The sequence below is a fragment of the Meles meles genome, chromosome X (genome assembly GCF_922984935.1).
Source record: "Meles meles chromosome X, mMelMel3.1 paternal haplotype, whole genome shotgun sequence".
NCBI lineage: Eukaryota > Metazoa > Chordata > Mammalia > Carnivora > Mustelidae > Meles > Meles meles.
In genome coordinates this window covers 32,195,744-32,209,454 of record NC_060087.1, presented here as the reverse complement: position 1 = coordinate 32,209,454, position 13,711 = coordinate 32,195,744, and the positions used below count along the sequence as shown (strand labels likewise).

The 13,711-nt window shown below is 36.0% G+C and overlaps 1 protein-coding gene across 1 annotated transcript in view; it reads right to left on the bottom strand.

Moving 5' to 3' along the window:
• Window positions 1-13,711, bottom strand: part of CFAP47 (cilia and flagella associated protein 47) — a 545,441-nt gene that overhangs the window by 350,397 nt on the left and 181,333 nt on the right. Inside the window, exon 30 of the mRNA XM_045994745.1 lies at window positions 5,856-6,077. Within this exon, the coding sequence (XP_045850701.1) occupies window positions 5,856-6,077 (222 nt within the window). The remainder of the gene's footprint in view (window positions 1-5,855; window positions 6,078-13,711) is intronic.

Genomic DNA, 13,711 nt, shown 5'->3' with positions numbered 1-13,711 from the left:
ATGTGTCTATTTTTGTGCCAGTACCATACTATGTTGATAACTATAGCTTTGTAATATAACTTGAAGTCTGTAATTGTGATGCCTCCAGCTTTGCTTTGCTTTTCCAAGATTGCTTTGGCTATTCAGGTTCTTTTGTGGTTATGGACAAATTTCAGGATTGTATGTGAAAAACTGTGAAATCTGTGAAAAATGTTGTTGGTGTTTTGGTAGGGCCTGCATTAAAAGAATAGATTGCTTTGAGTAGTACAGACACTTTAACAAAATTTTTCTTCCAATCCATGAGGATGGAATGTCTTTCCACTTGCTTGCCTTGTCTCCAATTTCTTTCACTAAAGTTGTATAGTTTTAAGAGTACAAGTCTTTCACCTCTTTGGTTAGGTTTATTCCTAGGTTATCTTAATGTTTTTGCTATAATTGTCAAAAGGACTGATTCCTTAATTTCTCTTTTTGCTGCTTCATTATTAGTACATAGAAATGCAATAGATGTCTCTATGTTAATTTTGTACCGTTACTTTACTGAATTTGTGTATTAGTTCTAATAGTTTTTTGGTAAGGTCCTTCAGGTTTTTCTATATATAGCATCATGTCATTTGCAAATAGTGCTACTTCTTCCTTGCCAATCTGGAAGCTTTTTAGTTCTTTTAGTTCTTTTTGTTGCCTGATTACTATGACTAGGACTTCCAGTATTATGTTGAATAGAAGTAATGAAAATGGACATTCCTGTTTTGTTCCTGACTGTAGAAGAAAAGCTCTCAGTTCTTCCCCACTTAGGACTGTTAGCTGTGGGTTTTTCATTTTATTATGTTGAGCTATATTCCCTCTAAACCTACTTTGTTGGGGGATTTTTTTTTTTTTTTTTTACAATGAATGGATGTTGTACTCTGTCAAATGCTTTTTCTGCATCTATCAAAAGAATCATATAGTCCTTTTGCTTTCTCTTATTGATGTGATGTACCACACTGACTGATTAGCAAATGTTGAATCACGCTTACAACCCAGGAATAAATCCCACGTGATTGTGGTGAATGATTTTTAAATTTTTGTTGAATTTGGCTTGCCAGTATTTTATTGAGGATTTTTGGATATATTTTCATTAGAGATGAAATTCTCTTTTTCTGTGCTAACTTTATCTGGTTTTGGTATCAGGGTAATGCTGGTCTCAAGGAATGAATTTGGTTTTGTTTTTTTTGGTTTTTTTTTTCTATTTTTTTTAATTAGTTTCTTTTCAGCATAACAGAATTCATTGTTTTTGCACCACACCCTGTGCCCCATGCAATGTGTGCCCTCCATAACACCCACCACCTGGCTCCCACAACCTCCCATCCATTTCTATTTTTTTATATAGTTTGCAAAGAATAGGTATTAACTCTTCCTTAACTGTTTGGTAGAATTCATTTGAGAAGCCGTCCATTTCTGGACTTTTGTTTGTTGGGAGTTTTTGATTACTGATTCAATTTCTTTGCTTGTTATCAGTCTGTTCAATTTTTTTATTTCTTTCTGATTCAGTTTTGGTGATTTATAGGTTTCTAGGAATTTATCCCTCTCTTTTAGGTTGTGCAATTTATTGGCGTATAGTTTTTCAAAATATTCTCTTATAATTATTTATATTTCTGTAGTGTTGGTTGTTATTCTTTCTCTCATTTCTGATTTTATTTATTTGGGTCCTTTCTATTTTCTTTTCAATAAATCTGGCTACAGATTTATCAATTTTATTAAAAGTGAACATGAAAAGAATGTGAATTCTGCTGTTTTAGGTTGGAACATTCTGAATACATCTCTTAAGTCCATCTGGCCCAGATTTCATTCAAAGCCATTTTTTCCTTGTTGATTTTCTGTTTAGATGATCTGTCCATTGATGTAAGTAGGGTGTCAAAGTGTCCAGCCATTATTGTATTATTATTGATTAGCTCCTTGATGTTTGTTATTAACTACTTTATGTATTAAGGTGCTCCCATGTTGGGTACATAAATATTTGCAAATGTTGTATCTTCTTGTTGGATTGTCCCCTTTCTTATTATTAATGCCCTTCTTTGTCTCTTGTTACAGTCTTTATTTTAAAGTCCAGTTTGTCCAATGTAGGTATTGCTAATCTGACATTTCTTTTAACATGTAAATATTTCTCTATCCCTTCACTTTCAATCTACAGGTGTCGATAGGTCTAAAATTAGTCTTTTGTAGGCAACATATAGATGGGTCTTATTTTTTTCATCCATTCTGACACCCTACATCTTTTGATTAGAGCCTTTAGTCCATTTACATTCAAAGTAATTACTGATATATATTACCATTTTGTTACTTGTTTTGTGGTTATTTCTGGAGATTTCTCTGACCCCTTCTATTTCTCTGCTTCATGTTTTGCTTATTTTTTTAGCGATATATTTGGATTTCTTTCTCTTTATTCCTTGCATGTTTATTAGAGGGTTTTCATATATGGTTACCATTAGGTTTGTATATTACCTCTTCTGCAATATATCAGTCTATATTAAGTTGATGGTCATTTAACTTTAAACCCATTCTTTTCTCCTCTCTTCTCCATGTTTTAGATATATATTAATATATTTTATATCTTTTTTCGGTGAGTTGGTTGACTTATTTTACAGAAATTTTTACTGCTTTTGTGTTTCTTGCATTTGTACTGTCACTTTTGGTCTCTCCTTTCCACTCAGAGAGTCCCTTTTAATATTTCTTGCAGAGCTAGTTTAGTGGTCACAAACTCCCTTAGTTTTTGTTTGTCTGGGGCAATGCTTATCTCTCCTATTCTAAATGATTAGATAGAGTATTCTTGGCTTCAGATTTTTCCCATTCAGCCCTTTGAATATATCATGCCACTCTCTTCTGGCTAGCCAAGTTTCTGTCGAAGAATCCCTAGCTAGCCTTATGGGTTTTCTCTTGTAAGTCAATGACTTCTTTTGTCTTGCTGCTTATAAGATTTTTTCTTTATTACTATATTTAGCAAATTTAATTATAGTAAGTCTTGGTGTTGGCCTGCTTTCGTTGATTTTGTTGGGGATTCTCTGTACCTCCTGGATTGGGATGTCTGTTTCCTTCTCGAGATTAGGGAAGTTTTCAGCTATTATTTCCTCAAATACATTTTCTGCCCCCTTTTCTCTCTTCTTCTTCTGGGATTCCCATAACACAAATATTTTACGCTTGATAGGGTCACTGAATTCCCTAAGTTTATTCTCATTTTGCATAGTTCTTTCTTCTCTCTTTTGCTCAGCTTCATTGTTTCCCAACTCATTGTCTTCAAGGTCATTAATTCAGTCTTCTGCTTCTTCCAGCCTGGTAGTCATTGCATCAAGTGTGTTTCTAATCTCATTTATTGCAGTCTTCATCTCTGATTCTTTTAAATTCTTTTATCTCTGTGGTTAAGGGTCTCCCTGATGTCTTCTATTCTTTTCTCAAGTACAGTGAGTGTCCTTATAATCATTGCTCTACATTCTCCATCAGGCATGTTACTTAGCTCTGTTTCACTTAGATCTCTAAGTCTCTGCCTGCTTCTTTTATTAGGAAAGCCAGTTATTTCTCCTATTCCTGAAAGTAACAGCCTTATGAAGAAAAGGTCACATAGTGCACAGGACCTGGCTCTTCAGGGAGTGCCTCTGGTGTGTGCTGCATGTGTGCTGCCATTATGTCCTGGCCACTGTATCCTTCAAGGACAGTCATCTGCAGAGGCTTTCCTTGCCTGCTGTGGGCAGTGTTTGATCCTGGCCTGAATGTGGCAAGTTTTAACTAGATATGCTTTGGTCTGCTTGTGAAGAGACCTGTCACTACCTACACTGGAGCTGAGGTTTTGCAAAACTATCTGGACAGGAGAAATGGTATTGGCAAGGGTTTCTGCTGGTTTTCAGGGGGGAAGATCTGCTGGGCTGGAAGTGATGCAAGTATGACTGAGAAGGGCAGTTTCACTGGAGTGCAGGGTGGGAGGCTTAGTATAAGCAAGTTAGATAGCCAGCGTCATTGCTATGCTGCTTCCCACTGGTGCCTTTGTGTTTATGGTGAGGGGCAGGGGATGGAAATGGCACCAGCAAGCTCCTTTGTTCCTGGAGAGGTGTCTCTGTGAATGTTGCTTCTCAGTAACACACTGAGAACAAATGATCTCCCCAATGTGTGCCCCAGTTGTTCTTCAGCTCACCGTTTCCATACCAGATGCCCTCAAGTTGTTTGTCTGCCTTCTTTGCTAGAGCAGCACAGTGCTTTCCAGGCTATATCACAGCAAGCCCACTAGCCTTTAAAACTCCAGGATTCAAGTTCCACTTATTTCAAGAAATCATAAATTTCTGTCCCTCTCATTTTCCAAGCCAATGGCTATGAGAAAACAATCTTCTTTTGTGCTCCCGTGTGTTCCCCTCTCTCTTGCCCTTCTCAGGGACCCTGGCTTGCTCCCCTCTGCAGCACCTGGGATCTACTTCTCCCCTAAATCACATCACCACACTTCCTAACTTCTTCAACATGGCCTCTTCTCTCCCTTTAGTTGTATAGTTCTATCAGTCTTCAGGTCAATCTCTGGGGTATTTAGGATGATTTGATAGTTTTCTGGTTGTGTCCATGTAACAAGGTGAGTCTAGGATACTCTTATTCTGCTATCATATTCCTGTTTCTCTGTACCGTGTCTAATTTTTAAAGACCATAGTATTGCAAGGGACTCAAAAATTCTGATCTGGAAATTAATAAAACTTCAACTACAAATTTTTCATTTGCATTCCAGCTATAAGATTCCTCCTGTTATCTTTCACTGCTACCCCTACTAACATAGGTGAACATCACTGGCCAGCTATGGAGTAGATTCCATATAGAAATAAGTAATGAGGCGTTCCTGGGTGGCTCAGTGGTTTAAACCTCTGCCTTCGGCTCAGGTCATGATCCCAGGGTCCTGGGATCAAGTCCTGCATCGGGCTCTCTGCTTGGCAGGGAGCCTGCTTCCTCCTCTCTCTCTCTCTGCTTGCCTCTCTGCCTACTTGTGATCTCTGTCAAATAAATAAATAAAATCTTAAAAAAAAAAAAGGAAAGAAGTAATGATATAAAAACACAGTAATATATTTCAAAATACATGAACCCTATTGCATAAATACTTATAAGTAACAAATGCTATTTTAATGGTACTGATGGATGGTTAGATGGAATAGTAACATGGCTTACAGATGTTCCAGTGGATAAGGATACTGCAAATAGAGGCAAAAGAAGTAATATAAATTCACCAATACTCTCCTCAAACTTTTAATGAACACTGCTTTTCCATTTCTTGGACACTCATCATTTAATCTCTACAAGAACACAGACATTATAATGACAAATTTTTTTTTTTTATATTTTCTGTCAACCATTTATGGAAATTTTCACCTGTGTATTATTTTAATACTAAATGACTTAATTATGCAGACTAAAAATTCATAGTATATCTTGAGATTATACTAACAGTATTCTGAGAAATAAACTTATTGGTTTCATCCCATTGTACTTCCACAGATTAATGTATTTGTCTAGGTGAGAAATCACAAAATGAGATCATGGACCAGAAGAAATAAGTATCACCTGAAAATCCTTATAAATGCAAATTAACATCATAAACTCTGTGGGTAAGGGCCAGCAACCTGTTTAAAATGCTATCACAAAGATTTGGATAGATGAAAAAGCTCGAGAACGATTGCCTTAGATTATCAATTTAATGCCCTATGAAAAGCTTATTTTCTATTATTTATATATTTCACAGTATTATGTATATAGTGGAAACTAAGTAAATATATTACAAAAAGATAAATAATATCAAAATCAATCTATCTACCTATCTACACATCTACTTATGTATCTATCCAGGCCATAATAACATGTTTAAATTAGTACATCCATGCTCTTACTTGAGAAATTCAAGAACTGATGAATGTTGAAAATGAAGTTGAGTCACCCTTTCAGTATAATCCTTAGGTGAGGACTGACTTGAATGAATTCCAGGTGGCATTTTTCCACTCAAGTGGAGTATCACATCGTATATGGTCTTATTATATTTAGAAAAGTCACTCTGTCTGGAAAATTTTTTGAATGATGAGGGTGATGAGTAGAATTGTATTTTAAATACTTCCCTATGAGGAAACAATTTTAAAATTTAAAAAAATCTCAACATGTTCTGAAAAAAATGTTCAATGACTAAATAAAGTTCAATTTAAAATCAAATAAGAAGTTACAAAATTCACCTTATATAGCTACAATTTGTTAGTACCAATCAGATGTTTTGAGAACCCTGGAGCTTTTCATTACCTTGTTTTATTTTAAACACACATCATTATCTAATATTGCAATTGTCAGGTCTGGAAGATTATAAAATGCAAGTGCTTTGGAGAAACAGTAAAGTGCTCTGGACCCATTATCTATTACCTGGTTGAGAAGTTATCCAAACTCTCACTGAACTCAAATTTTATACCATTTAAATTGGAGATAATAATGCCTATAGTAGTTTTGAAGATCGATGCCAAACATTCATCACACACGTTTAGATAAAAACAAATTTATACATGTTTTCTCAATTTTGTATTTTAATAATTAGAAGGGCACATCCTGCACACTGGCCTCATAAGTGGACATTCACATTTTAAAGATAAGTCCAGAGAGCTACTGCTCATATATATTTCTCTGTTCTTTAAATAAGACAGTACAATCTCTATTTCTGATACTTCCCACACTGAATTATAATGCATGTTAATTTTTAAATGGAGTTAAAAAAAATCCAGTCACTTCCTGTTGTCTATAGTTTATTAATTATCTAATACTATACATTACTGTCTATTTATTTGCTAGCAATCAGAGTCAAAATGTATCACTAACTTAGACTGATAAATTAAAAAGTGCCCAAGGAGCCATTCTGAATGGCAGTTCTCCAGTTCGGTAGCTAGTAGGCCTGTATTGCATATCACAGGACAAATTACATTGACTTAGGTAAGGGACTGACTACCATTGCTCAAATGTGGCTCTGCCTCTTACTGTATGACTTTATGGAAGCTACTTGACTCATCTGTTTCTCAAGTTCCTCATTAGTAATGTACATAATAGAACAGTATATCCTGAAGGTACCAACAAAGCAAACAAATATTATATGGAAAAGAATTAACACTGAAAATATTTCTATAAAAAATCATGAAAAGGAGAGATAATCTAAAAAGAATTAAGACATAACTAGGGGCGCCGGTTGGGTGTCTGCCTTCAGCTCGGGTCATGATCTCAGGGTCCTGGGATCAAGCCCCGCATCAGACTCCCTGTTCAGCGGAGGGCCTGCTTCACCCTCTCCCTCTGCCTGCTGCTCTGCCTACTTATGCTCTCTATATGTCAAATGAATAAATAAAATCTTAAAAAAAAAGAAAAAGAATTAAGACATCACTAGACAATAACTTAAAAAAGGAGAAAAAGCAACAAGTTGAATACAAATAGAAAAAACAATAAACAATATAAACAGACACAAAGGTTCCCCACATATTATAGTTTAAAGTCACAGATTTTAAAGTAATTCTATGTACTACAATTAAGATTGAGAACTTTGTCACTGAACTATAAATTATATAGAAATATAACTAAATAGAGGGGCTCCTGGGTGGCTCAGGTGGTTAAGCACCCAATTCTTGATTTTGGCTTGGGTCATGATCTCAAGGTCATGAAATCGAGCCCCGCGTTGGGTTGTGCACTCAGTGCGCAGTCTGCTTAAGACTCCCTCTGCCTCTGCCCCTCTGCCTCTGACCCTACCCCCACTTGCTCTCTCCCTCTCAATAAATAAAATCTTTAAAATATGTGTACATAACTAAATGGATAATATGGAAATTAAAAAATCCAGTAAGTAAAATTAAGAGTCCAATAGACAAAGTTAACAGCAAACTAAATTAAGTGAAGAAAGAATTAATGCAGTGGAATATCGGCCATAGGAAAGTATCTGTATTGTAACAGACAGGGACAGAAGGATGAAAAATATAGAAGAGTGAGCGAAGGAGAAAAGCCTAAAAGAATGCATATCAGGATATCAGCTGAGAACTTTCCAAAACTGACAACAAAAAAACCATACATGAAAGAATCACAATGAATCCGAGTAAGAACAGCTATAAATAACAGACTCTTTTTGATACAACATTTCCAGATGATCAAGAACATGTGAAAATTTCCTTAATAGCAAGAGCAGTAAGATATCAGTTCAAACTACACCCATCAGAAAGAGGTAATATTAAAAAGACTGACAATATTAACTATTTATTAGAATGCAGAGCAACTGGAATTTTCATATATGACCTGCAGGAGTGGAAATTGGTACAGCCACCTTAGAAAATTGTTTAGAAGTAACCTCTAAAGGTGATCATATTCCTATCTTATGATCTGGCAATTTTACTCCTAACATATATGCCTTTCAAAAATATGAACCAAAAGACATATATTAAAATTTCCATAATAGCATTTCTCATAATAGAAAAATACAGAAGCTAGTGAAATGTCTATGAACAGAATGATTAAATAACAGAATATTCATACAATGGCCTCATATGCAACATTACTAATAATTAACTCTGAAATGCTAAAATGAATCACATGAACCACATGAACATAATGACAAAATATCCAGATGCTACAAGAAAAAATGCAAACTATATGATTCTTCCTACATCAAGTTCAAAAATAGAAAAAACTAATCTTTGGTGTTAGAATTCAGGATAATGGTGACGTCTCTAGGAGATGGAAAGGTAATTAGAAAGAGCAGGATTCAGAGATGTTAGAAATAGCTATTTCCTGGTCTAAGTGGTAGCTACACACATGTTCACATAGTTATAATTCTCTCTATATGTTACATGGTGACAAATATGATAAAAATTCAAAGAAACCTTAAGCTCTGGAGTTTACAGAGCTATGCTTACATAACCAAAATGATTATCATAAAAGTCACGCTAGTAATCTCTTTTCAATTATAGAGATCTGCTAGATTGTGCGGGACATAATAGGACTCTCGGGTGCTATCAAAGTGACATCTGCACAGGAGTTTGCTCTAGGAGTAAAATGAGCAGTTGTTGCACTTGCTTTGTGAAACTTTCTCTATGTGCGTTTTACTTCATGATTTAAAAAGTCAAAAGGAGGGGCACCTGGGTGGCTCAGTATGTTAAGTATTTGTCTTTAGCTCAGGTCATGATCCCAGGGTCCTTCGATTAAGCCCCACATCGGGCTCCCTGTTTGCGGGAAGCCTGCTTCTCCCTCTCCTTCCCACTCATTTTCTCTTGCTATCTCTCTCTCTCTCCCTTTTAAATAAATAAATTAAATCTTTTACATAAATAATAAAAAATTAAAAGTCGTGAGGAAACAGCTTGGGTCTTCAAAGTTCCTCTAGCACATGAACAATGACTGAAATTAGCTGGTTAAAATTATTGGTCAGAGGATGATTAAAGGAAAAGGTGACGTTGTTAGTAAATAATTGGATTGCCCATTGAGAACACAAATTATGATGTATAAACTATAGTCTTTGCGCTAATAACTATATGAATGCATATCCCACAAATGTGGACTTTATGTGACTTAAAAGCTTGATAATTGTTAATGATATTCCTTCTCTTATTTATATATTAAGATATTAAATGATTTTACGTTTCTAATTCAATTATGAGAGTCCTCCTACTTGGGAGATTGAAAATATGCACAAGCAAAAGTCTCAGTGTACTTATGTAAGGATCTATCTCTCTAGGTAACAAAACCACTTACCACTTACCACTACCACCAGCAAGCAACTAGTAAAATGGTTAAAGAAGGAAATTAAGTTGAAAAGAATTATAAAATGATTCATTATTCTCACAGAAATGTGGAGAAATGAAATATATTCAAGGAAGCCAACTCTAATCAGTTATTTAACCACTTCTATTTTAACAGGAACGTCTAAAGACACATTTTTGTTACTGTGTTAGACATGCCTGGCTGCTGAGAAATGGAGAAACTTTATGTTTATATTATTAAATTTACCAGCAATCTTGCCAGCAGCTCAAAGTGGCAAAGAAAAATCATACCCCCCCCCCACACACACACACACTTTATAGAAAAAACATCAGAACTTCCTCCATCAAACTGGGGGGAAATCCTGTGCAAGGGAAGGAGAAATATTGTTAATGAAATATCATTTGGTATGTGTTTAGAAAAGATGGGTTTTATATTTATCTTCCACTGGGGCGCCTGGGTGGCTCAGTGGGTTAAACCTCTGCCTTCGGCTCAGGTCATGATCTCAGGATCCTGGGATTTGAGCCCCGCATCAGCCTCTCTGCTTGGCAGGGAGCCTGCTTCCTCCTCTCTCTCTCTGCCTGCCTCTCTGCCTACTTGTGATCTCTCTCTGTCAAATAAATAAATAAAATCTTTAAATAAATAAATATATTTATCTTCCACTGTCAAACAGAAGAGCTGGTAAATATAATAAATGATATCAGAAATGCACAACACGGGGGCGCCTGGGTGGCTCAGTGGTTTAGGCCACTGCCTTCGGCTCAGGTCATGATCTCAGGGTCCTGGAATCGAGTCCCGCATCGGGCTCTCTGCACGGCAGGGAGCCTGCTTCCCTCTCACTCTCTGCTTGCCTCTCTGCCTACTTGTGATCTCTCTCTGTCAAATAAATAAATAAAATCTTAAAAAAAAAAAAAAAGAAATGCACAACACTACTAACATAATCCTAGTTAAATTTAATATTAACAGCTAATATTTACTAAATGCTTACTAGGTCCTATGCTCTGTTCTAATAAAGATATTACTTCTTCTAAATATCACAACAACCCTATAAGGTAGGCGTATCATTACCTCCTTTATAAAAATGAGGAAACAGAGGCACTGAGTAACTATTTTATTTTGCATGCTCTCATTATGAATGCTAGAACATTCCATTAATTAATTATATTTCCTGTGAGATTCTATATACTTACCCTACATACAAACTTCTGGGATAAAATGTAGCTTCGAAACAATTTGAACCCTGTCCCCTAAGCTTCCTGACTGGCATTCTCAGATGTGCTCTTGGTGTGTGGCAGCTGGAAGGAGGTACATGTTGGAGTGGGAGTTTGGACTAGCAATGGTAAGTACTGCAATCACTTCTGCCAGATGCAGTGGAATTGCCACTAGGATTTAAATGTTTCTGTGATCAGCTCTTTAGAGATCTTCCCAGTAGTGTTTGGAAAAAATGTTAGTTCCCACAATTAATCCAACTTGAAGTGAATGGGCTATAATATTAAGCACATTTCCCCTAATGATTTCTGAAACATAAATTGTGTTCTTTTATATTTTTCAATAGCTATTTCCACCTTTTGCTGATTTGGGGAAGGGATAAAAATAAATAATATTTAGGGGACTCTAAGAGTTGAAAACAGACTACTAATCAATAAAGGTAATTTCCTCAAATAATTGGTTCCTGCTATTCCACCTGAATATCTTTCAAATCAACAAATGAAATGGGTCATATTGCCTGTCTGTTGCAAATCAGTGTTTGTAAAGAGTGAAATTACCTGGGATAATACACCAATAAAGCAGCATTTCTGACAACCTGTATCTTCAGATTCAAGAAAGGTGATGCATAAATATGTCAAAAAATGTTCAATAATGTTAAAAGGAAAACAAAAAGTTTTTGATGTCCACACCATAATTCACAATGATTTCTAGTCTTCCAGGACTAATGTAATGGATGATTCTCCAGTGGGGATCTATTGTATTTAAGACCAGGGAATTCCACTTTCCCTATTAACATGACTGACTTCACTAGAATTCATGGCTTGCCCAGGAATTTGAGCTTCACTTGATCTGAAATCCTAGACTAACTTAGCCTATAAACATTAGGATTACATAGCTCTCCTCAGTTCTAGACAACTGTATCCTTAATATTATTGAACTGATATACTTAACCATAGGTACTTATATTACCCAGTCTAAAAACAAAGGCAAATATGCCAAATGGTGAAGCTCATGTCTTTCTAGTGTTAAAAGTTTCCGAAATCTTAATTTGATTTTGTAATAGTTAGCAAGTGGCATAATGCTTAAAAGGACTATGTCTGGGGTAGAATGCTGGGATTCAAATCCTTACTCAGCTATTTATCAGTGACCTTGGGAAAGTTACTAATTCTCTCTGCCTCAGTTTCTCATCAGTAACATGGGGATAATAATAATAGTACCTATCTCACAATGTCATTATAAAGGATAACTGAATTAATATCCACAAAGCACATATAATTATGCCTTGTTCATAGGAAGAGTCCAAGATATATGAACCATTATCATTAATAAAATAACATCACAAAATTATTTTTAAAGGAATAAGGTAAGAGACATAATGCCAAGCAAGTTCAGTGGGGCATGGATTACTAGACCACAATAATGAAAGCAATAACAGAAATGATAGTCATTAATCTGGGATCAATGGAAGAGTAAAACTATAGAAAACTATAAGAAGGAAGATCAACTTTCTCTTCAAGATGATAAAATGGGGGCACCTGGGTGGCTCAGTGGGTTAAAACCTCTGCCTTCGGCTCAGGTCATGATCCCAGGGTCCTGGGATCGAGCCCCACATCGAGCTCTCTGCTCAGCGGGGAACCTGCTTCCCCCTCTCTCTCTGTCTGCCTCTCTGCCTACTTGAAATCTCTGTCTGTCAAATAAATAACTAAAATCTTAAAAAAAAAAAAAGATGATAAAATGAACATGCCTGTTTATCTTCTCTCCCACTCAAAATACTGCTGAAATGTCAGAAAGACTAGAGACCTGTAACAACAGTAAAGTTGGGAAAAGAACCATTACTATACCAACGCTGAAGAAAATCTATAAAACAAAGAATGGATGGAATTATATTGAGGAATAAATTAAAATGATGAACTGTATACCAGTAGGCCAGAAGGGAAAAGGACATCATTTTTCTGAAAGGAACATTAGAGAGCCACCAAGATTACACCTGGCAGATACAGAGGAAGGAAGTAACCTTCAGTACAGTAATCATGATGATTAATTCAAGTACTATATCTGGAAGAGATATTTGAGAAGGCATGCATCCAAAACACAAAAACAGGATGCCATTATGAAAGAAACAGATGGAAGGAAGGAAGGAAAAAAGGAAGGATGGATAACACAAAGTTCCTAAAAATCAAAACTAAAAACACCAATTTAAAAATTTTATAGAACGGGATACCTGGGTGGCTCAGTCGTTAAGCATCTGCCTTTGACTCAGGTCATGATCCCAGCGTCCTGGGATCGAGCACCCCATCAGGCTCCCTGTTCAGTGGGAAGCCTGCTTCTCCCACTCCCACTACCCCTGTTTGTGTTCCCTCTCTTGTTCTCTCTCTGTCAAATAAATAAATAAAATCTTTTAAAGAATAAAAAATAAATAAAAAATTTAAAAAAATTTTATAGAAGACTAAAAGAGCAAACGAAGAAGATCTATATACATAAGGGGCACCTAAAAGGCTCAGTCAGTTAAGCGTCCAACTCTTGGTTTTGACTCAGGTCATGTTCTCAGAGTCGTTGGACTGAGCCCCACATTGAGCTCCAAGCTCAGCAGGGTGTCTGCTTGAGATTCCCTCACTCTGTCTCCCTCTACTCCTCTCCCTGCTTGTGCTAACATGTGTGCACTCTTTCTCAAATAAAGAAATAAATACGCTTTTTAAAAGAATATCTACACATATAAGAAGGCAAATACAGAAAAAGATGAAAATCATAGGACAAAACTGAAAGTGGTATAAAAGATGCACCATCATTC